The sequence below is a fragment of the Lissotriton vulgaris genome, chromosome 2_1, assembly GCF_964263255.1.
Source record: "Lissotriton vulgaris chromosome 2_1, aLisVul1.2, whole genome shotgun sequence".
Classification (NCBI taxonomy): Eukaryota; Metazoa; Chordata; class Amphibia; order Caudata; family Salamandridae; genus Lissotriton; species Lissotriton vulgaris.
This window is the reverse complement of record NC_141687.1, coordinates 276,584,721-276,608,224: the sequence shown is the minus strand read 5'-3', so window position 1 is coordinate 276,608,224 and position 23,504 is coordinate 276,584,721. Positions and strand designations below refer to the sequence as shown.

The window sequence follows — 23,504 nt, the reverse complement described above, 5'->3', positions numbered from 1 at the left end:
AAGATATTCTCTACATAGTGAGATATATTTTTACTGCATAGCAAGAACGTTTTCACTCTAGTCAAACCCAGACTAGATAAGAAATGGAGTTTTAATCTTTCCTTACACATTTCTATATTTTTTAACAGCCTTTGTGCATAATGGCAAACACACAGATTTTTTTTACCTGCAGTTACCTTTTGCTTAACTTTTCTTCACACAATAGTATTGCAAAGGAGAATTGTATTCTAAAAAGTATGTTCCTTTGGAAATAGAAACGGTCGAAAAAAATATGACTTTAAAGCTAATGTGGCTAAGTGAAAAAACGCCATAACCTTTATCAAGTTCCAAAACTTTCCACATAGTTTTTTACAGCTATTAAAAAAGTTTGCAGGTCTTGCGCACATCCCCACTCCTGACCTGTCGGTGATGCGAGGCCAGCCGTGAGCCCAGACAGTCGAGATGAAACTTTGAATGTTTCATGTTATAACTGTACATGTTTACATATGTGCATGTGTATAAAATATTATATATGTGCTTGGGTATGTTTTTATAGTTTTGTGTGTGTATAAAATATTATGTGTCTTTTTGTAGTATTTATTGTTGTGCGTGTATGAGTGTGTATATATAAAATATTGCATTTGTGTGTGCGTGTATTTTTCTTTCATCATGTCGTATTATGCCCCAGCGGCCATTGACCGCCTTCTATGCGCATATTGTCGCACGTTGTTTAGATGTAAGCACTGTCCATTCCGCCCAGACTGAGTGAAGTATCCCACAATGCCCTGCCTGTTGGCTGGGAGTGAGGCGCGGTCCCGAGCTATGCTTGTTGGTTAAACAGCCTCGAGTCGAGCACCATTGTGGGGGCTTTCGGCACCCACCAGGCCCCACAGGGCCTCGTGTCACAGGTGCGTCATCGGCCTCCGCAGCTATCACATCAGAAGAATATACAATAAAACTATTCCGCTAAGTTAAGACCGAGATTGATGACCCTCAGAAACGTGTCGGACCCTTCTGTGTGAGTCCAAACTGAAATGCACTTGTTTCTGCTCGGGAGTGGTAGCGGGTAAAATTGAGAAAATACAGCATCTGTGCCCAGGCTGCCTCTCCGCCCAGGATAGACCCTCGCGCAGAACGCACTCTGTGCGAGGCGAGCCACGTAACCCGTGACGTCAACGCGTCGTTCCTGGATATTTCCCTGGTACTGCTGGAGGTCTGAAGAGACTAATAATGTTTTAGTGGCGGCAGAACATTGAATCCTAAAGATCATGCTACAAAAATATTGTGGCCGAAATATGGACGGCAAAAATATCGACACAGTAAGTATATATTGATAGGTATGGTTTGCCCTACTTCACCCCACATCAATTTACCTCGATGATATATTATAGAATCTTGTAGTCATTATGATATCAGTAACCTAAATATCGACACAGTAAGCATGTATACATAAGTATACGATACTTAACGTGGTGGGTGTGTTTTTTATTTCATGGCACTCGTAAAACGGCAGAAGGGGATATGCCTCACGTGGCCCTGCCACCAAATTACAAATCAAGCACTCAATCTCTTCTAAGAGATAGATATATATATATATATCGCTCTCTCTCTCTCTCTCTCTCTTTATATATATATATATATATATATATATATATATATATATATATATATATATATATATATATATATATATATATATATATATATATATACACTAATTACCCGATTGTTATTTTGAGATTTATATTGTGGTTATGGTTTTTTTTGTGCAAACTTTTTGTAGTCACTATTCTCACATATGACCATCGTGCAAAGCAGATCCCGAATGCATTCCGCAAAGCCATGCAAATGTCCTTAGTGACGGATTCCGCTAGTACAGTAGGAACCGGAAGAAGGCTTGCAGCTGAGACCGGTGAGTAGCCTGTAGGTACCGGACTGAATATGGGCATGGGCCTTCCAAGGTCATGAAATGTGATCCTTTACGAAGGGAAACAATCCCATCTGTTTTTAGAAGTCAATGGGTTTGTTGTGGGTGATGTGTAACTGATCAATATTATTGGTATTATTATAAATGTGAGATTAGAAACAGATCGGGACCAAAAATGAGCACATATTTGTCCAGAAATGTAGAGAGAGGAAGAGACTATAGAGACATATCTATGGAGATGGAGAAGAGAGGCGACTTTCATAAAATGCAGCACATTGTAATGGAGCAGCTAGAGGTGGAGAATTAGTGGACTTGAGACAGTGTTGACAGGAGGAGCAGGTCTGGTGTTCGCCAGCAGCCTTTTATCTTTGTCAGTGCCTGTTTTGTTTTGTCATGGTTTTTGTAAAACATTATTGTTGGGTGAGCTACTGAACCTGTGCCAATATATGAAGAGAAATAAAATTGGCCAAAAGCAAAAATATTTTTTTCTGTCAAATACCACACATTGGCATCAAAGTCCCTAGAACAGCAGGAAATTAATTTGGATGCAGATGTATTCCTTGTGAAAGATGTGTCACTCACAGTGAAGTTAGCCAATGGCTGAAGTGGGTGGACTCTTTGCCTAATGCTATTTGCTGTAGTGGACAGAAGAACATGTGAATGACACAAGGGACTAATGAATGAATCCCCCAAAAAGTACATTAAATCAATAATTTTAAGAAAAACTAAAAGGTCTTGGCTAACGCCAGATGTAAAAAGAGATGCAAAGAATTGAGCAAAGTGCAGATTGGCAGAGCGGCCATTTCAAGCCATAAGGGCTACGGCACATAACGCAGACAGTGTACCACTCCTTCAAATTAAAGTGAATGATTAATACAGGCCCGGTGTCCAGTGACAGCCTTCACATCCCCTCCTGGGTAGAATTAGCAGGGTTCATTGAGGAGCTCAATTCCAGTTGATCTGAAATCTTACCCCACATCAATGGGACCACCTGGCCCTCGTCTCTGCGGCGGTGGAAGCCCTCAAAGGTTATTTGAAGTCTGTGTATCAAATTCAATCAACTTGATGGGTCAGGAGGGCCCCTGTGTCCAAGAGCCCCCTCCCCTATTCAGCCGTAAAGGGTTAAATATGGTTCACATCATACAAGTAGGACAGAGGACCAGTTATCTGTATGTAGGGCTGTTCCTACTAATGGGTTATATACAGTGGAACTGGAGGAGGGAAAGAGAAAAGGGCATATGTAGTCACACTTCACAAGATGAACGGTTAAAACAGGGGACGGTTCTCACCTGAGACGCCAGCATGTGCTGGGAGAGATGGAATGGGAAGGGAGAGGTGGCCCCGGCCGCTCCCTGAAGCGAGGACAGAGCTCCATTGTCCAGGCCACTCCCGCCAGTCACGGAGGCCAGCAGGTGCCCCATCCCCATGGCCGAGAAAGCTCCAGGCGCCATTGCAAACTGTCCCGGGTGGATAAACAAGGGCTGGCCGGCACCAAGTGGATTGAAAAAGTGCTGCCCATGAAAGCCAGACAGGGCAAGGCTCTGCAGGTGGCTGGCACTCAGGTGGGGAGGACTGTCTGTCTGCACCATCAGCGGTGAGAAGCTCTCCTTGCCCAAGGTCCCACACTCAAGGTCCTTCTTGGGCTCTTCCTTCCTTCTGCTCTCTAATTTGTCCTTCTCCAAGTGTCTGATGCTGAAAATGCTATCGCTGTCCTTGCGGTGGTGGTGTGGGTGGTGGTGGTGGTGACGGTCTGGAGATAGGTCCTTCTTCTGCGGGCTGGGCCGGTCCTTCCCCTTCTCTTCAAGCCTAGGGCTGTTGGGTAAAGAAGCCTCCCCTTCTGGGCTGTGGCTGCCCACCGACCTGTCGTCGGGTTTGTCGAGGTCCTCCTGGTCACTGTCCACACAAGATTTCTCATCTGCAAAAAGAGGGAAGATTGTTTACAACTAGCAACAAACATACTGCATGCAAGCTATGTCTCTTTATCGCATGCAGAAGGATTCACATATAACTAGGGTCACGCAACCTACAAGCAACCCAGAAAGAAAAGGCGCTTTTGTATTCTGAAGCTCAGCCTCTGTACAAACAACGCCAATCTGGAAAGCCATTCACTCTCACCTGAAAGGGCTTTTGACCTAATGCAGCTGCTGCATTTCCCATGAATGGGAAACATCTTACAAGTCAATTGTTTTTAATACAACAGTGGGCTTTGGCTCAGAACTCCCCCTAACAGAAAATATATGGGCTGTGAAAATACGTGGGGTACATTGGGTGCTAGAAAGAGTTTAAGCTGAAACAAAAAAAGCGGAGCATCAATTACCAGGCCTAACCTACAGGGAAAGAGTAACCAAACTGGATCCCAGAGGGATGAAGTCTGGGAACTCGCGAGATGTAAAGGATTCATTAGGGGAAATTCAAGCGGGCCTCTGGTTTCCTTCTCTCTAATACAAATAGGCACATTGCTGGGCTCACCCAGAAGCATATATCGTTCTTAAAATTCTGTAACTTGCAAAGGTTTTTTTTAATCATGCAATAAAGACTTCCGACACCCAGAAGCAGGAGGATGTGAAACCCTGATAGGGCATTAGCAGGACCCCACTGCTGGGCTATGGTTCCAGGTGACTATGGGACTTCTGGAGCATGAGACCAGAGTCCAGGACCCAAACCTCCAGCTGACTAGGCAGACCTACCTTTGGACTGCAGTCTTAAAAGGCGAGTGCCTTTCAAACGTCACTAGAAGCCGGAGCAACCACTGTAGGGCCACAGTACACATCACCACCTAGGTGGTGATTTGCATACAACATAGATTAGCCATTGGTAAATCTCTCTCTCGTTGGAATGAGGTCTTGCTCCGGAATTAGTTGTTTAATTCACGTTTGACATAATTTGTGAGGACGACTTATTTTGACACCACTGATATACAGTGACGTTGCGTACATGGGAGACCAAAGTGAGAGGGAGTGTGTATTTATATAGATACCCAAAGACACACGAATGAAAACACCAGATATGTGGGGCATTAACCAAACCGGTAATATGTGGAACAGGAAACAGAAGAAAGCAGACTTAAGACACGTTTGTTCCATCACATACTAAATTCCTTACTTTGGGATTTTATTGTTGGAACATTGCCACTGCAGATGCAAGTTGTTGAACTGACTGCCCCTCTCCCCAGGAGTCAAGTGTCTCATAAATCATAGCTGTATGTACATTATGTGGAACAAGTTAATTAAAAGGCCCAGAGCAGGTCTTAAATTCATGTCAAGGAAAGTGACCTGGAAACAGGGCAGGTAAACAGGCGGCTCAGACAGGTGACAGTGAGTGAATGGGAAGCAGACAGACAGCACAATGGAAACAAAAAACAGCCTGTCTACTTTTCATGGCCTACCTCGACATATCAAGAGTGACTGCGTGTGTGAGAGAGAGTGCGTATGTCTGTGTGTGTGTGTGTGTGCAAATGTTAAAAGCATAAGGTGGTAATGTGTGAATGTTTAAGAGTGTGTGGCACATATGCCTGTGCAAAGCTGTATGTTTCTATGTAGCTGTGTGTAAGTGTCAGTGTAAAGAGGTAGTGTAACAGTGTAAGTTTTTACAGGTGCAAGTGTTTAATTTTACAAAGATAACATGAGTGTGCACATGTTAAAGTGTCTATGTGATGCAAGGCAGTGCAAAAACGTATGTGTGCATGTATTCCATTGTATGTTGCGCAAAGAGTTCTATGTAGTGTGTATACTTTAAGTGTTTGTCAGTGACGCAGCGACAGTCTGAGTGTTTCTGTACCGCACAAGTGTGTACAGGTGCCCGTTTGCTGGTGTAACCGTGTGAGCGGTACAAGTGTGTTGGAGTGGGCGTGTTGGGGCACGTGGGGATATGGTGTGTGGAAAGGTACTGCTGTATATGGGTGCGTGCTCGCGGGTTTGCAATTAATGGCAAGGGAAGAACAGGCCTGAAATTCAAGAGACTTTATTTCATGTTCTGTAAACCAGTACAATCGAACGGATGTACCTGTGAACCCGTCATCGTTGCCACTGGGGCACTACCGTATTTTATAGTATAGAGGGGAGCCACCTTGTTGCATATACTTTCTACTTTAGAGGGCCCAGACAAACGCTACGAAGAGTACAAGAGTCTACAAATGTAAAAACGGCAGACTCAAGGAGGCCTAAAAAGCTGTCGTAACACATACTGCCTGTAGATGCTTTAAGATGCAGGTAGAAGGACTCACTGAATGTTATTGTATAGCTTTCTTGGGGATCAATACGCAAATGTGAGTTAAAATTAGGGTTCCCGGTTTATGGTATTTATTTTTTTGACATTTCCATCTGTATTTAGCTATATTTATTGTTTGCTTTTTTGCTTATTTATCCATTTTTCTTTTGTGTTTTCTCTATAAATGAAGCTGAAAGTTATTTTTCCACATTTAACTGATAAATGCATACTTTTAGCACTACACAGTGCTATAGCGTCATCTGAAAACTCTTGCATTGTAGAATAGCATAAATAACTGTAGCTCTGCACTTAATTAAGCTTAATTAGGAATTCTATTGTCTTTTTTAATCTCCCCTACCTCTCAATCTGCACACCTACTGACCTGACAGTCAGTATTGACAGTAGAAAAAATATCCAGAGAAGGCCTATTTTCCTTATTTTTCTGTATTTAAAAATAAATACAGACATTAAAATAAATGGTTTTCCGTCTGTATTTATATGTAAAAATCAGGAAAAACTGAAAACTGGGAGCCCTAGTTATAATGTATGGGAAATCACTTTAATAATCATATTCCCAAACCGAGTTGTGAACATGTATAAAAGGGGATTCACGTGGTGACCTTGGTGAACATGTTTACTTTGGGCTAAATGTCTGCACAATTGGATTGACTGTTTCTCATTATGCAGACCTAAACAAAAGAAGAATGTTTGGAAGTCTTTCTGGATTAGGGGGCACTGCTCGAACCTGCTATAATGTGCCAACCACAGACTGAACTCACAGGATGCTAGCAGCATGCCACCGTGCCTGGAGGGTGAACTGTGCATGACACTTCACGCAGGAGGGCAGAGGAGGGTAGATGGGCAGTGGTCTTACCTCGAATGCTGCGGGTGAGTCTCAGGGGGCTGGGCTCCGCGCTCAAGGGGGAGTTCAGGAGATCTCTGCCCAGGGCAGGCTCACAGGAGGAGGCATCCGATTCTGCCCCATCTCGGTCGGGTCTGCAGTGGTCTTCATACATCCGCAGGGAGGGCAGAGTCAACTGCTTCCTGAGGGGGGCAAAGACCGCCAGGTCAGGCATGGATACTACCAACAGACTCAAGCAAGCATATACCAGGTGACCGCACACAGTCCCCACCCATCATCCCCTTGCGCAGACCTTTCCGCCACACTGGCACATCACCACCTTCACAGCAACTACCTACATACCCTCACACTCCTAGTACCACATGCAACCACCCACACAGCCTGCCCTCACATGCAACCACCTTCCACACATAAGTACCCACAAAGAGCCCTCACTCCCACACAACTATTTCACCCACACTAAGCCACAAACACGCATAAAGCCACCACATACACACATGACTCAAGCCCACATATTCAACCCTCAGCCTGCACGTCCCACAACAAAACCCATCTTTACTTACAACCATGTTCTACATTGTGCTAGCCACAATCCGGCCTCACACCGCTTAAACGGCACACAACTACCCACTTTGTACCTGTGCTTATATCCCACTCCCGCCTGTAATATATCCCACCACCGAAATCAGCACATCAGCCCCTATTACCGAGTGCGCATGTCCACCACAAGGAAAGCATTCTTTCCCGCAAGCACATCATTAAACGCACAAATATGTACAAAAAATACGCAATTTTTAAAGCTTTAACTACGGGGAGAACCGCACATCAATACAATTGCAAAACCGCCTAGGCAAAATGTTAAATAAATAAAAAAGTGACTAAGTGCTCATTGGGGTTTGCCTCTACGTGTGTTTATTTCTGTCATAAAAGCATCAACTTTATTGAAGGGGGAGTTAAAGAAAATTGAGTTTTGGAACGAGTGGCCTTTCCTGAAATAAAATACTCTAAGACCAATAAAAACCACAAACCTACCTCTTCTCTCTTCTCCCATTGCCCGTGTCCCTGAACCCCTTTGCGAACGGGTTATTATCGATTTTCAGCTGCGTGATCTGGAAAGAACAAAGCGATCAGGGTTAATGGTGGTTGATTCGAATGTGTGGAACAGTAGGGGAGTGGAGAGAGAAATGAAAATTGTACAACTTTTATAACCGACACATTTGAAATGTGTTTGACCCTATTTTGAAAAACGATTTATTTACCAGATAACCTCCCCATACCCTCCTAGACAGGGGTGTAGCTACCACTGGGCAGCAGGTGCAGTGGCGCCGATACCCATTGCACCCCAAATAAGACAGCTTTTGGTACCTGCTCTGGGGCAGGCAGCTGCAGTTTTTTCGTGCTTTAGGGCGCAAGGCAGCCTTGCTGTGCCACTAGTCCTGGGGGGCCACCCTTGCTGTGTTAATCATGGAAGGGAGGGGGGGGGGCATATAAAGGCAGTTGAAAGTGTGTGGGTCCAGCCAAGGCCTCTGTTGTCTCAAACCCTTTAACGCACAGAGGATCTCCGGTTTAACACACCGCATGCTTTATTAAAAACGATGCTGCGGTTTGCGGTGAATTATTTATTCGCTCCTAATGAGAGGAAGTTATTTTTCAGGGCCCCCTGAGGGGAAGATGGCGGCCGAGCAGCGCCGCGCTGGTTAGAAACTATTCTTATCTGCTCAGAAGAATGACATGGCGCTGGCGACACTGGGCCGATTAATAATTCAGACTTTTGAAATATGTCCCCTGGTTCAGTCGGCATTTGGAAATGCATGCAGCGTCGCAGCGCTATATGGGATCCGCGAAACAAGCGCTCAGCTCCCAGTGCTGTCTGGGGCTCAATGTTTGGGGAGTGTGGGGTGTGCTAGGGGTTAATGGTGTGCGCGGTCCTCCGGCGGGTGGCCCCCTCGTCTCAGGCCTCGGGGGGCTGCAGATTTAGTGGCCTAGATAGATAGAGCTAGGGTGAGAGGCACCGGTTTTACATTTCTGTTTATCCTTATGGTAACTTACGGAAAATGCGGAAGCAGTCATATATATTAAAGTACACTTGCTTGCACCAGTTACAATAATCCTAGTACCAATATGTAGGGTAACGCTGGTGATTTAGACCACTGTATTAATATACTTGAATTGCAAAGGTCAGATTTCCGTTTATTGCCACAGTAGCCAGAAACCTTTGACTGCCCTCCGGGATCAAATACTTGACATAGGGAGCCAACTCGCCTGAAAGCCAGGGTATCTGCAATCTCACAGGCATCCCACTGCAGAAGTGTAACCCCTGCATCCTGATTTATTAAAGCATCTTAATATGAGAAATGTACACAAAAATATGCCAAGGCATAAAGCAGATAATATGGGGGGGGGGGGGGGGCTCTTGTGAGTCATGCCCACCGTGGTGAGAAAGCAAACCTTGTTCCTGGAGCAGAAACTTAGAATCTGTCGCCCCCCTCTAAGGTTGACCGTCCGCACAAAATGATCTTTCAGCTGATAGCGCCTCGATGCCATGAACTTTAGGCTGCCAAGAAACCCAAATAACGTCCGGCGATTGCAGCCGTTAACAGGGGCGGGAAAAGGTAGGGGGCGAGTATGAGGGAAAGAGCATGGTAGAGAGAGGAGCAGGGAGACGGAAGAGGGCGAGCCTGGAAGGGGCGCGAGAGTGTGAGGGTCGATGCCCTGCAGAGCCGGCTCGGACGCCCATTGATTGGAGAGAGGGGCCCTCACTCTGGCCGGTAGGGGGAGACCAGGCCCTTTAGAAGCCAATTCCCCGTGTAAACACGGAGGAAGACACTCGCAGGCGGCAGGTCTGCGAGGACTGTCGTGTGCAGTGCACACAGGGACGGACACATGGCGTGGGGTCTCCGGACAGCAGTGACACGCAGGCCACGGACGGCGGCCCCTCCACACCGAGGGCAGCAGTGACAAGGGGTGCACGGCCCCGCAGGAGGGGGGAGGAAGAAGGGGGGGGGGGGCACACAGGGACTGACGCAGAGGGGGGGCACGGCCCGTACTATTTTAAACGAGCTAGATTAGACACAGAAATATTGGAGCTAAGCACGCACTACCTTAAAAAATGGTGATGGGGGGTATGGAGTAAAGGGTCCTCTTGCAACACAATGAAGAATAATTCAAACAGAAATAAACTGGAGGGAGAAGAAGGAAATGAAAACAAATCCTAACAATACAAAATAAAAAAAATTAAAAAATCTAAAAAAGTTATGACAAAACAGCCAACAGGGAGAAAAAAAATTAGAGTAGATAAGGTGACAGACAATTGTTAGTGTTTTTCACTGGTCGGGGTTTGCTTTGGAGGGATCGGAAAGGGGCTCTGTATTTATTTGACAAGTCAGGTGTGTGGACGCACAATACCTAATACACAGGTGCAACGTTTCAATCTTTTGTACGGTGAACACGAGGCCACCGGTCCAAAACCCCCAATATAAAATGCGTCCCTTTAAAACGCCACTTAGGCGGGCAGGGTGGATCCGGGTAGAGTGCGTGTTTCCCAAGTGTGTGCATGCGTTGCTGGGGAGGACAGACAGGGTTATTGGGGTGTTTATGCAGCGTCCCCAGACCCCCCACAGCTCACCTTATCGTTCTGGTAGGCCGTGACGGCGATGAAGTCGGTCTCGGGAAACACGTATGTCCGGAAGGTGCTGTAGGGCAGTTTCAGGATGTCATTCGCTCGCACGATGTGGAAGCGCGGCTGGTACTTGTGCATGGAGTTCAGGATGGTCTGTGAGGAGAAAGAGCACATCCGAGGTCAGCCAGGGATCCGCAGCTCTCGCGAGACTACGGTGCGAGCGGCAATGACAACGCTACAACCATCCATGATGCACACATTCATACAGGACCCCTCACTGACGACCCCAGGGGCGCCTCTGGCGGGGTCACTGGACCTATAAAGAGAGAGACCTCGCGGGTGGGGGTGAAGGGGGCACCAAAAGGTTTACAGAACACTCTTATCTTGTTATATTTGTGACTGCACGTGTTCAATAAGAATGACATTTGATAGATATATAGTCAAACAAAAAAGTATATTTGGAATGGGCACTACAACACCAATGAATTAAAAAAAAAGGTCAGAACATACACACTACTGCAGTGGGCCTGTGATCATTCAGATGGATTGGAGGGGGCGCTGGAGAGGGGGTGACACTTCAGAACAGGGAGCCCACTTATACGAGTGAATGCCAGTCAACCTTAAAAGCTCGAGACAAAGGCCGGCCTGGGACATGAGCCCGTGTTACCACCGTCCTGGTGGAGTCTGGCTGCATTTAAGACGACCTGGAAAGCGGAAAGTCTCTGTTTCCTGCCAGGTACTTTTAGTGTTTTTTCAGATCAGAACCATTTTAGTACTCAATAAAAGCTAGAAATGGTTTGATGAAACAAAGCGCTGGTGGTCAGGTCACTTTGCACAGGGCGCAATGTGTCTGCAAAATTGTGTGACCGCACTAACAGCACTATAAAAAGAAAATTAAGGCAACAAAATATATATACATCAAAGAGAAGCCCCTGAAACGGAAATAATTCTGCAGTCATCTTTCGGGTGAGTAAATAGTTAAAATATATTATAGTTAAAAAAAAACCCTTCTTAGGAGAAATGAGGTGAAAAGGGGACTGAAAACTTGCTGAATATCCACCACATTAACTAGTTCTCCCGGCTCCTGGGCCCTCACTTCTACCAGATATGTAAATAGCTAGGAGTGCGCTCTGATTATAAAAACATAACAATAAAAACAGTCATAACTTTAAAAAACGATACATCATATCATTCATTTGAAAGGCTGCGCATCCTGGTAGCAGGAAATTGCACATTTCCTGCCTCTTAAAACGCAACATCGATAATTTTTAAATCGCACAGCCCGCCCCTGCACACACGAGGTACTATACGGCATGTAAACATTAACATACAGCGCTTATCACCAGAATGAACTGTTCTTCAAAGCTCTATACAAACAGGGGAAATTATAGCACCTGCTCTCAACGATCATACTGAACCCAGCTTGTAGCATGGTTTATAAAAAAGATAGTTAATAATAATTGTTATTAATAGCATTAACTATTATTAATATTTCAATTACTCCTCCGTCGATTAAAACATATATATATATATATATATATATATATATATATATATATATATATATATATATATATATATATATATATATACACACACATATATATGGATATATAGCTATATCTCTATATCTCTATCTATATATATATATATATACATATATATAGATAGATAGATATAGTAACTAACAGACATATATGCAGATAAATTATGGAACTCACATTTATACCCCAGTGTGCCCCAAAAGTATCCCTTCCCGCTTCCTCTTTGGAGCGCTTCCCAATAGTTACATTATACATGGCATTCATGATCTTTTCAGTAAACATTGTTCGTCTCACTTCCATACATCAAGGGCGGGGGCGCTCTTAGCCAGGGGCCACATTCAGTACAGCAAGAAAAGGGTTACACGCATGTTTCATGGATGTGCACATGGGCAGACCGGCCTCAGAATCCTTACATTGTATGTTGGGTGTTCTTGTCGGAGCTCTGTGTCCCTTGTACCAGACCAAACGTGGATCTGTGAAAATACATATTACTGCTTGGTAGCAAGAGACTTCTGTATAGAAATATAAGTCAACCATTTGTTTGTGCGCAGACTCCCCACCTAGCGCCGAGAAAGCATGCAGCGCTTTAACAACCCCCGCTACCAGAAACCATGGGTTCGATAGAGTTCTAGATACAGGAAGTTAAGCAACGCTTTCCATGACTCCTTATAAGGGCCGTCCAATGATGATGTCACAATACACCTCAAAACCCAAGATGACATCATCACACAAACGAATGTTCTAGAACCTTATTGTTGGTGTAATGTTTTTTTCTCTGCACTGGAAGGTCCTTTAGTGTAGAGGAGTTAAAAAAAACATAACACTGGAATACATCATGCCTCCCATCACCGCCCCCCACACCACCACAAAAACCCACCAAAATGCTTAAAACTAGGATTTTTTTTTTTTTTTGTCATCTTTGAATTTTTATCAACTTTCATTCTTCAATCAAGTTTGTATTTATACATATTTCAAAGTCAGGCTCGAGGCGGAGATAACGAGATATTTTGCAAAGATACCATTATCTTTGCTATCAACATCTTGGTAGATTAATTGCATTAACCCTGTGAGTAGAAACAGGGTACCCCGACGGCCCTTGAATTAAATGCCATCGACCCGCCTAAGTTCCCTTGGAGACTTTACAAATAATATTTCTTCTACAAGAGTGGGCCTGGTGTAGGGCACATTTCTGAACATCGCAATATGTGCCACCAATAGAAAGAGTTTTCAATAACTAGTTTTCAACCCTGGGAATGTTACCACAACAAAGAAAACGGGCAGTCGAATTTGTAGAACAAGAATTTAAAAAATGTAAAAACCGGGATACCCATTTTAGGTGATTTTTCCCCCTCAAAAATGCAATTTTCAATTCTATTAAATGCGTCTTTGGAGGTAATTAAAATAATGCACCCTCTTTGACAATTGTTTTTGGGTAAATTAAATCCCAGAAAAGAACGAGGATTTGTTTCTCTCCATTCCTCACATCCCCAATAATCACCTCTTTCGATGTATTTAAAAAAATCATCCTAAATAAATATATATTGAGGTTCTGAGATAAAACCAGAGCAAAGGCATCGAAAAGTCTTACAAGTGCAGACAACCACCGAAGTGAACAAATAAAGTGCCATTAACGGGGGTGGGGGGTGGGGGGGGGGGGCCTTTGCACTAGCCAAGACCCCAGCGAACGGAAATGACCTGTCACTACGTTTGACCACAGACATAGGAGATTCAAGAGGGGCAATATATAGACGAGCAATCTGTATAGCGCCTTGAGGTCATACATGTTCTATCATCATGATTTTGCATGACCAGGTACATCAGCGTAGAAATCTAGATTTTAAAAAACGGATGTAGATTATCCTTCCTCAGCAGGGGTGTATATGATCACGGAAAATGTAATTTCACAATACATACACGCAACATAGGGAGTCACTGTGGGGACTGTATATCGCCAAGGGGGAAAAGTGATCATAATAGGGGTTGAGTGTTAGGAGATGGAATGTATGTTATCATGGTGACGTGCAATACCACGGATGACGTATATTAGTGACAGAGACATATAGGTATATGGCTTTCGGGACCGCCTATCAGCACGTAGAACGTATATCGCCATATGGACTGTTTATTAATCACAATATCCATTATCAGGGGGTGTATGATCAGGGGTTTGTATATTCACACTAGGGAGTGTGCATTATCACAGGTAACCCCCACAATTAGGGGCTCCGTGTTCAGTATATTACCATAGAGACCGCATATTATCCTAGGGAATGAATCTGATTACGTCATGCATTTTAGCCATAGGGCTCTGTACTCGAGGAGAAAGGCGGGAGCAAACCTGGCAGCATTTGACCTATGATGGGACCCGAAATTAGCGCTATAGATGACTAAAACCTCCCTGGCGCCCCCCGCCAGACCTCTTTCCCTACAGCTTTATTCCCCCCACGCCTCGCCGCTTTGCGTCCATCCTTCACCGACAGCCCTTGAAGGATCGAACGATCACTTCATTAGATGCCAATACCGCCCGAATCGCCTCTCGCGATCGATCCCGGAGCGGGGGGCGGAGCTCGCGGTCTCACAAGTGAGCGGGGAACCGGTTGTGTCCGAGCACTGGTGGGATCACGCAAACTTCACGGGGGGGGGGCGGTGAGGGGGTTCAATACGGCACAAACAACACAAGGGAAGCCGATCCCTGCTGCAGGGGGCATCAGCTCTGTCGCCCCCTTCCGTCCAGTGAGGGGGTGGCGATCGGAGGTCACTGTTCACCAGCGAGTGTGTAACCGTGGATGTTCGAGCACTGGTGAAGTCACACGCACATCACAAGAGGGGACGCGGCCCGGCCGTGCGGGCGGCGGGTGGGCCCTGCCAAAGCGGCAGGAGAAGCTAAGACTCCCGGGATTGCCGCGTTTTAAGTCTCCCATAAACCCTCGGGCCTCCGATCCTGGGGTTTGTACAGGGAAGTGTGTGGTTAGAATGTCAACAGAAAAATGTGAGGCCTGGAAGAGCGACAAAAAACAGAGATGGCGGGAGTTCATGCCTAATGCCAGATGACGTCAGACTCAGAGGGGCACTACACATGGCTCCCCCCCCCCCCCCCAAAAAAAAGTCTGTTGCTTTCACCGAGACATGAAGTCCTGTTAGACTCGGCCATCTGGTATCTCAACGGAACGAAGTACGTGAAATCTTCAACATTTTTTTTATAGTAGGTCTTCTGAACAGCGCTAAAAATACTGGTCGTGGGAAAACACGAAATATGCTGCGAAATAAAAAAAAAATCGGGAAACATACGTGAGATTTCTTTGCCGGGCTTTAAAGGCGGTCGATTAATATACAAAACGGAGGTCCTTTTACGACATACACTTTATGAGGCACTACGATAGAAATAACTGCACAATAAATTATTTTAAAAATAGATAACATCTACAATTCTTGATTCAACAAACTTGGGAACTTTCATTTCTGCCACTTTTAATTTATTCTTCTAAAATCATACTGGGAACCCCACTTTTTAGTTCTGGTTAGTATTTCGTTTACATTTCAAAGGGAGATACCGGGACAGGGTTGACCGTGTTTTTAGACCTGTTACACGTTTCACCCTCGACGTTTTAAAGACATGTTAATTCTTGGGCTGTCATCTGTGGTCGTATTATGGGATTACACGAGAGCACGTTTCGTGCTCGGGTGTTTGCCGCTGGGTTTGGGGGGTTAAGGGGGATCTCTCGGGCTCCAAGGGCCGGTGCAGGAAGGCAGGACCCGGTGTGGGCTGCACAACTTACAGGCGATGCTTATGCGGTAGCATTCATCTTTAAAGATTAGATCTCGGGGGGAGCACCCGCCTTATTTAAGGTGCCGTGTGTGTGTCATCATTTGTAAAATGAATACTCCGGCCGTGGTGTTCTGTGCATTTAAAACAACATGCCTACGTGCTATCGATGAGAATAATCCGATTTACAATAATAATGCAGACTGGGGGCAAGAAGCATCATAATAATGCTATTAATAATGTTAAGAGCATTAACTAGCGCCCAGAAGCACCCCCTGAGATGCAAGCGGCACAGGTGGTAATACTGGTAGTATCCACAGCGGTCAGGTCCGCCGCCGGGGCGGTAGGTTCCGCCGCCGCGCTGGGTACTTACGAAGCCGTGCTTGTCCGAGATGTTGTTGGTCAGCTTCAGCTTGTGGAAGGCCACGGGCTTGGCCATCCACTGCTCGCCCGTGGCCGGGCTGTCCGGGTGGATGTACATGCGCTTCGGCATCTCGGGGTCGGCCTTGCCCGCCACCATCCAGCGCGAGTTGTGGAACTTGTAGCGGCAGTCGTCGGCCGCCACGATGTCCATCAGCAGGATGTACTTGGCCTTCTTGTCCAGGCCGCTGACCCGCACCTTGAAGGGGGGGAACATCCGCCTGCGGGGGAGAAGGGGAGAGGGTCAGTGGGGGTGCGGCGGCTCGCACACGAGAGACAGGAGCTCACACGGTCACACGTACATGCACACGGAAGGAAGCAGGTCACTCGAACATGCACAGGAGAACACGTGTAAACTGTCACACGTACATACATGCACACAAAGCTCACACGTGTAAACTGTCACACGTATATCTAACACGCAGGAGCAAACACGTGTAAACAGTCATAAGTGTATATCTAACACGCAGGAGCAAACACGTGTAAACAGTCATAAGTATATTTAACACACAGGAGCTCACACGTGTACACTGTCACACGGATATTTAACACACAGGAGTTCAACCGTGTAAAGTGTCACAGTTTCATTTACACAGAAGGAAGCAGGTCTCTCAAACATGCACAGGAGCACACATGTGTAAATTGTCACAAAAAGCTCACATGTAAACTGTCACATGTACATGCACACAGGAGCTCACATGTGCAAACTGTTACACGTACATAACACGCAGCAGCTCGCACGTTTAAACTGTCACAGCTACATGCACATAGGAGCTCACACGTGTAAACTGTCATATGTGCATGCACACCGAAGAAAGCAGGCCACTCAAACATGACACACAGGAGCCACTCAAACATGCGACAAGTTTAAACTGTCACACGTACATGCACACAGAAAGGAGGCCCGGCCACGCCACATGAGACGCTTGCAGGCGTTCACAAGTCCACACTGCCACGCGTACATGCACATAGAAGAAAGCATGGTCACTCAAACATGACGCGCTTATGGGACCTCATGCGTGTGTGTAAATTGCCACAAGTACATGCACACGGAAGGGAAACACGGCCACCCAAATATGACACTTAATTATATGAGGGTGCACGTTTTCACTGTCAAAGGTGCATGTTCACAGAAATCAAACACAGCCAATCAAACATGAGGTACTGTCACTCGTACATGCACACAGAAAAGAAGCATGGTGTTACAAGAGCTCCCATGTTTACACTGCTCCCCTCTCAAAACAGACATCAGCATTATCCGCACATCACACACGCACTGAGACGGACACACGCATGAACATAAATACATCTGTACACAAAGACACTTTTTCTTACAAGTACCACGCATAGCTACACAAACTTTTACACAAACACACCTATACACACTCGCCTCTCGAACACAAACATTTTAACATTCACATCTCATATATTCAGTTATACAAAGGCGCTCACACATACACGGATCATATATATGAAAAGAGATATTTACAGAAAGCCACTTGTACGCCGATAAATCACATACATGAACAGAGACATTTACACAGACCCTTAAAGTTACACACATATGAACTCGCACTTACAAAAACGCGTACATGAACACACCGCGCAAACGAACAGACGCATTTGCACAAGCATGAAAACACAAGTATGCGCACACAATACGTGAACACACCTTTACATAAGCACACGCCCTTACACACACACACACACAGTGTACACACACAATATTTATATGAAAATAATACATATTTACACACACAACTCTTCTATAAAAATACATATGTACACAAATACCCCATCTGCATGGATTACCGTGTATCAGAAAAGATAACAAACCGATATGAGCCGTTATCGACATATACGGACTGACAAGCTTGAGAATAGTATAGAAGCACATAGTATGCATATACACACCCATGCAAACAGAATTGTACTATATATTATATATATATATATATATATATATATATATATATATATATATATATATATATATATATAGAGAGAGAGAGAGAGAGAGAGAGAGAGAGAGAGAGAGAGAGAGAGAGAGAGAGAGACGCACACAAACATTTCCGCGTCCATAAGGCATACATTCAAATAAGATAAGTGCTTACAATGTATACACGCACACTCCTATATATAAAGGGCAAATCCTCCTCTATGAAGGACGTGTAGTTAAGTTACCATAAACACAAAGGTACACACACATAAATACACGCATTTTCATTTTATAAACATAGCAAGGCAAACTTCGGATTACTTTTCTTCGTTTTAGGCATCACAAAGCTGCGCTGTTTATTTCATTTCTCCTGCTGTATTTTTTATCTCTGGTTTGCTTCCCTGCTGCCGGCCAACCATGCAATGTAATGTCCTTCTGTTTTTTTATAGTGTGTATGTAAAGCGCTCTGACACTTATGGGTCTAGCTAGCGCTATATAAAACTACTAAAATAAAATAAACCCATATCTTGCGCCGCTACCTCCTCACTCTCGTAAATATTGTAAGCTCAGCGCCAAGACACCCTTCACTGGGCAATAGCGCCTTTGCACAATCTCATCGTATCGCACAAATGTCCCTACGCACCTTTGCAGTGTACACGCCTGTGTATGCGCTCATGTCTATGACACGTCCTGAGACCTCTGGTGGCCCAGGCACATGTGCAGTGATTTGCATGTGTTTGAGCGCACGTCTCGGGGTCCCTGGGGCCTGCGCTCGGGGCCAGACACAGAGAGATATGCACGTATGTGCGCACACGTGCAATCACATACGTCTCGCGGTCATGGGTGCGTTACCTGGCGGCAACAGAGACATACAGAGAGCATTGCCCGTGTTGGGTCCCTGGGCGCCGGGGACGAGGGGACACGCAGCCTCGAGCCGGGTGCCACCCCGTCCTCTCAGGCCCGAGGTCCGGCAGCAGGCAGAGCGCTCCACGGACACGAGGGGACCCGGGGGCAGAGACACAGCACCTCGGGCGTGGGCATCAGATACAGGCCGGCCGGGAATTCACACCTTATGTCTCAGTTGGGGACCTCACACCCTTGTGTGTCCAGAAACAGGCAGCCCTTCACTCACCTCTGGACACAGACTGCGCATAGTGTACACCTTGCGTGACAGGTTGCGTGATTTACCTCTGCAGCCACACAACGACTGCGAGGGGCTGTCACTGGGGGGGGAGGGTAGAAACGCACGAAGTCACATGCGGGCCCGAGTGCGTGAACAGTGCACGGACATGGACGGGCCTGTGAACCCAACGACCTCGAGTCACCAGGTCTGAGATGAGTACCGACAGCGCGCCTCCAGCGCCTGCGCCGCTCTTCAGGGCGCTTTCTGCAGCCGTGCGCAAATGTGCAGGCACCGATGCGCGTGAAAAATATAAGTTCCTGAGAAAAACACTGCACATTGCCAAAATGCACAGAGGAAGGCCGGGTTTTGTCTGCTGCTGAAATAATTAACGGGTGGACGACAGACCCGTATCTCCCCCGGCGAAATCTGAATGTACTTTCGTTCACCTAAAGCCTCTTCTCCCCGTGTGTCCATTCTGACTCTTCTCTACATATTGCTTCACATGTTTGTAAACAAACATTGACCGAATGGCCCCTCTGCGGTACGCACGAGGCGCCGAGAGCCAGAAACGAGGCCTGGGCCGGAATTCACATGGTAATAACCAGAAATTCAAATGTGAATAAAGGCGCCTCGCCCCGTCTTCCAACCTTGAATGTTTGGGCGCCTTGGAGTTTAATCACGCACTGCCTGCCCCGTGACCCACTCTGTTAATATTTCATGGTTCGTGGTTCTTACTGTACGGAAATAAATGCCGAGGTGTGCTTTCCTGCAGGTCTGGAGCGGGTGGGACGAACACGCAGCATGTGGTGTGTTTATTTATGTGATCGTGCGCACACGCACACATACAAACATGCGTACATGAGTATTCAACCTTCACAGAAACATGGTAATGTTAATCTTGTGTCTAGGCCCTGGAATATGGTTTCTGTTATTACTTTGTAAAGATGGGAGAGAGGTTTTACTTAATGCCCCCCTCGCCTTGTGGAGGGGAGCCATGAAGAGAGGGGGACATTGTACATGTGTGGAGTCACCTCCTGTTCCCCGACACTCTCTCTTCCGTGGGAGTTGACAAATACAAGACACTACAGGAAGCCTCTGAAGCGCTTCAAGCGCTATGCAGCAGATGTTTTCTTTCCACACACGGGTGTCCTTCGACGCGGCGGTATTCACCACTATTCACGGGTGAAAGTTGGAGTCCGTTTCATTCTGCGGGAACCCGGCCACTGTTAGGGAAACACGGGAGCCCGCAGATCACCTCTCCGCTGCACATGCGTGTAATGTCTCTGGGGCTCCCACTGACCTCAGCCCCTTCACTCGCCCTCAGCCATCCGAGCAGAGGGGCCCCCCTGCGGGTTGGCTTCTGATCTCTCTGTTGCTGCGGGGGAGTCGTGCCCTGCGCCCCGCATCCTGGGAGAAGGGACGGGCGCTTTCAGATCTCCTGCCCCTGGAAACCCAGGGTATAAGAGGCGCAGCCTGTCTCTTCTGGCCCACCGGGCGCCGGGCGGAAGTGGCTGTAAGAAGCGGCGGTGGGAGCATCGGTAAAAAGCAATCTAAGCGTAGTAATGAGAAGCATCGGTAAGAGCCAGTTGTAATAAGCGGCGTAAGGACAGGCCGCAAGGAGCGGCTCGAAGGGGCTTCGTTAGTAAGGTGCAGTTTGACGGAACCAGCAGAACACGCGGGCAAGGAACAGCGGTAGAAGCGGCGTCAAAGAGCACAGTAAATAGAAGCGGTGAGCAGCGGCAGCAAGAAGCGGAGCAGTGTAAAGCGCTGTGCTAAGAAGCGTAGCAGTGTAAGGCGCTGTACTAAGCAGCGGCAGCAAGAAGCGGAGCAGTGTAAAGCGCTGTACTAAGAAGCGTAGCAGTGTAAGGCGCTGTACTAAGAAGCGGAGCAGTGTAAGGCGCTGTACTAAGAAGCGGAGCAGTGTAAGGCGCTGTACTAAGAAGCGGAGCAGTGTAAGGCGCTGTACTAAGAAGCGTAGCAGTGTAAAGCGCTGTACTAAGCAGCGTAGCAGTGTAAGGCGCTGTACTAAGAAGCGGAGCAGTGTAAGGCGCTGTACTAAGAAGCGTAGCAGTGTAAGGCGCTGTACTAAGCAGCGGCAGCAAGAAGCGGAGCAGTGTAAGGCGCTGTACTAAGCAGCGGTGGCAGGGAGCAGTGTAAGGAGCTGTACTAAGTGAGGGCGATGAGGAGCAGCAAGAAGCGGTGTACGGATGTAAGGGGCAGGGCGCATCCTATGGAATAGGGCTAGAAGTGGCGGCGGGCGGGCGGGGAGCAGCGCTGGGGGACCCCGGCTCACCTGCCCGACTTGGTGATGACCATCTCGGTGCCCAGCTTGTGGAACTGGTCCCAGAGCTCCTTGGCCTCCAGGGTGACCTTGGGGTCGTCGTCCACCTCCTCGTCCGGCTCCAGGCTCTTCAGGGAGCGCAGGTGGGCGGCGGCGGCGGCCGCCTGCTGCTGCTGGTGCTGGTGGTGGCCCAGGGCCGAGGACACGGCGTGGAGGCCGGCCTCCGACAGCCCGCCGTCCGCCTTCCCCAGCGCCGAGGGCGGCAGCGCCAGCCCCGGGAAGAAGGACGGCTGCGCCGCCGCCAGGAAGGCGGACATGGGGAAGTCGGCCGGGCGGGGGGGCGCCGCGTGGAACGGGTGGTAGGCCATGGCAGTCCCCGAGAAGGCTGGGTCTCTCATGGGGGCATCCACAGGTCCGGGGGGAATCCGAGCGGTGGGTGGAGGCGCAGGGGTGTCCGGGGAGCGGCTGTGTCCGGGGGATCAGGAGGGCCCGGAGACGGAGCCCCTGGAGGGGAGGAGAGTCGAGAGTCTGTGGGTGCTGGACTGGGAGCCTCCGAAGTCTGTGCTCAGGGGGGGCAGATTCCGTCCAAGAGCAGCCAAAGTCCAGGGATGGTCTCCGCTCAGACTTCCATCATAAAGTTGCTGGCTCCGCAGACTTTAACAGATGATAATGGACCGAAGGGCTCCTGCGCCCTGCAAAGTCTCCTTCAATTCAGTCAGGAGAGAATCTGGGGGTTCTCCGCCGGGTCCGGGGTCTCTCGGTGCTGCAGACCTCTCCTTGAGTGTCTCTGCCTGTTATGGGATATCCTGGTGTGTGAGGGGGCTCCGAGGTCTGATCTCCGCTCAGCTGCTGCACGGACTCCTTCACTCACGAGTGTCTCCAGCCCTCTCCAGGGTGCCTGTCCCGGCTCCTCCTGTGCCCGTGGCTCACACGTGCCCTCCCCGGCAGGCCGGCCGGCTCCGGGGTGTCTCTGCGCTGTCTCGGGCGCCTGCTGCTGCTGCTCCAGGCGGTCCCGGGCTCAGCTCTGCTGCTGCTCGGCTGCACACAGCACTCCCCTGCTCACATGTGTCTTCCTTGCCCGGCTCCCCCCGCACTAATGAACCAGGCCCCCTTGATTGCTGATTTTACGCTTTTCCGACCAATTGTGGCTCTCCATAGGCGGGGTCTGACAGCTCGGGCCGAGCCCGGTGGGTGCGGAGAGAGGGGGGAAGGTGTCGGGAGCATCAGCAACGAGGAAACATGTCAACAGAGTGAGAGAGGAGCCAATGGGGAGGGGAGAGGGGGGACAAGCCCCGCCCACAACAGCTCCCTCTCAGCACAGGGGGGCAGGGCTCACAGCCTGGCCGGGGACAGTGGGCTGCAGGCCGCAGTGCCAGGGCACCACAGGGCACTCTGAAGACACCGGGGAGGGTGGGGCGCGGCTCCCACCCGCCCCACCAGCATCACCCCGCCAGAGGGGGAGGGCAGCCCTGCCCGGGGGCTCAGATGAGGGTGTCATACAAAGAGGAGGAGGAGGAAAGGACAATCTAAAGGAAACTGACATGGACGGAGGAATGACACCCAAAGAGACAACAGACACGCGGAGCGGCTCTGACACCCAGAAGGCGACGGACATTCATTGAGGAAACTGACATCTAAGGGTGGCTGACATACAAAGAGCAGGCTGAATGCTAAGAGTGACTGACATAAAAGGGGAAAATGACATCCAAACAGAAAACTGACAGCCAATGTTGGGGAATAGTTTCGGAAGAGGAAAGAGACAGCCAAAGGATGACTGACATCTAAGGGGAAACTGACATCCAGAGGGGAACCACACCCTAAGTGTGGCCGACATTCAAAGA

At 47.9% G+C, this 23,504-nt stretch overlaps 1 protein-coding gene across 2 annotated transcripts in view; it reads right to left on the bottom strand.

Annotated features, from left to right (window-relative positions):
• Positions 1 to 22,904, bottom strand: part of TBX2 (T-box transcription factor 2) — a 28,368-nt gene extending 5,464 nt beyond the window's left edge. Inside the window, exons 1-7 of one of the 2 annotated variants that reach the window (XM_086954925.1) lie at positions 21,676 to 22,831; positions 16,274 to 16,541; positions 12,551 to 12,610; positions 10,600 to 10,746; positions 8,007 to 8,083; positions 6,987 to 7,156; positions 3,196 to 3,821 (exon numbers count right to left, since the gene is read on the bottom strand). In XM_086954925.1, coding sequence (XP_086811051.1) covers positions 3,196 to 3,821; positions 6,987 to 7,156; positions 8,007 to 8,083; positions 10,600 to 10,746; positions 12,551 to 12,610; positions 16,274 to 16,541; positions 21,676 to 22,061 — 1,734 coding nt within the window. In that variant the 5' untranslated portion in view covers positions 22,062 to 22,831. Of the gene's footprint in view, positions 1 to 3,195; positions 3,822 to 6,986; positions 7,157 to 8,006; positions 8,084 to 10,599; positions 10,747 to 12,550; positions 12,611 to 16,273; positions 16,542 to 21,675 lie in introns of both variants that reach the window. The other variant, XM_086954926.1, reaches the window with a different exon arrangement.
• Positions 22,905 to 23,504: the final 600 nt, after the last annotated feature.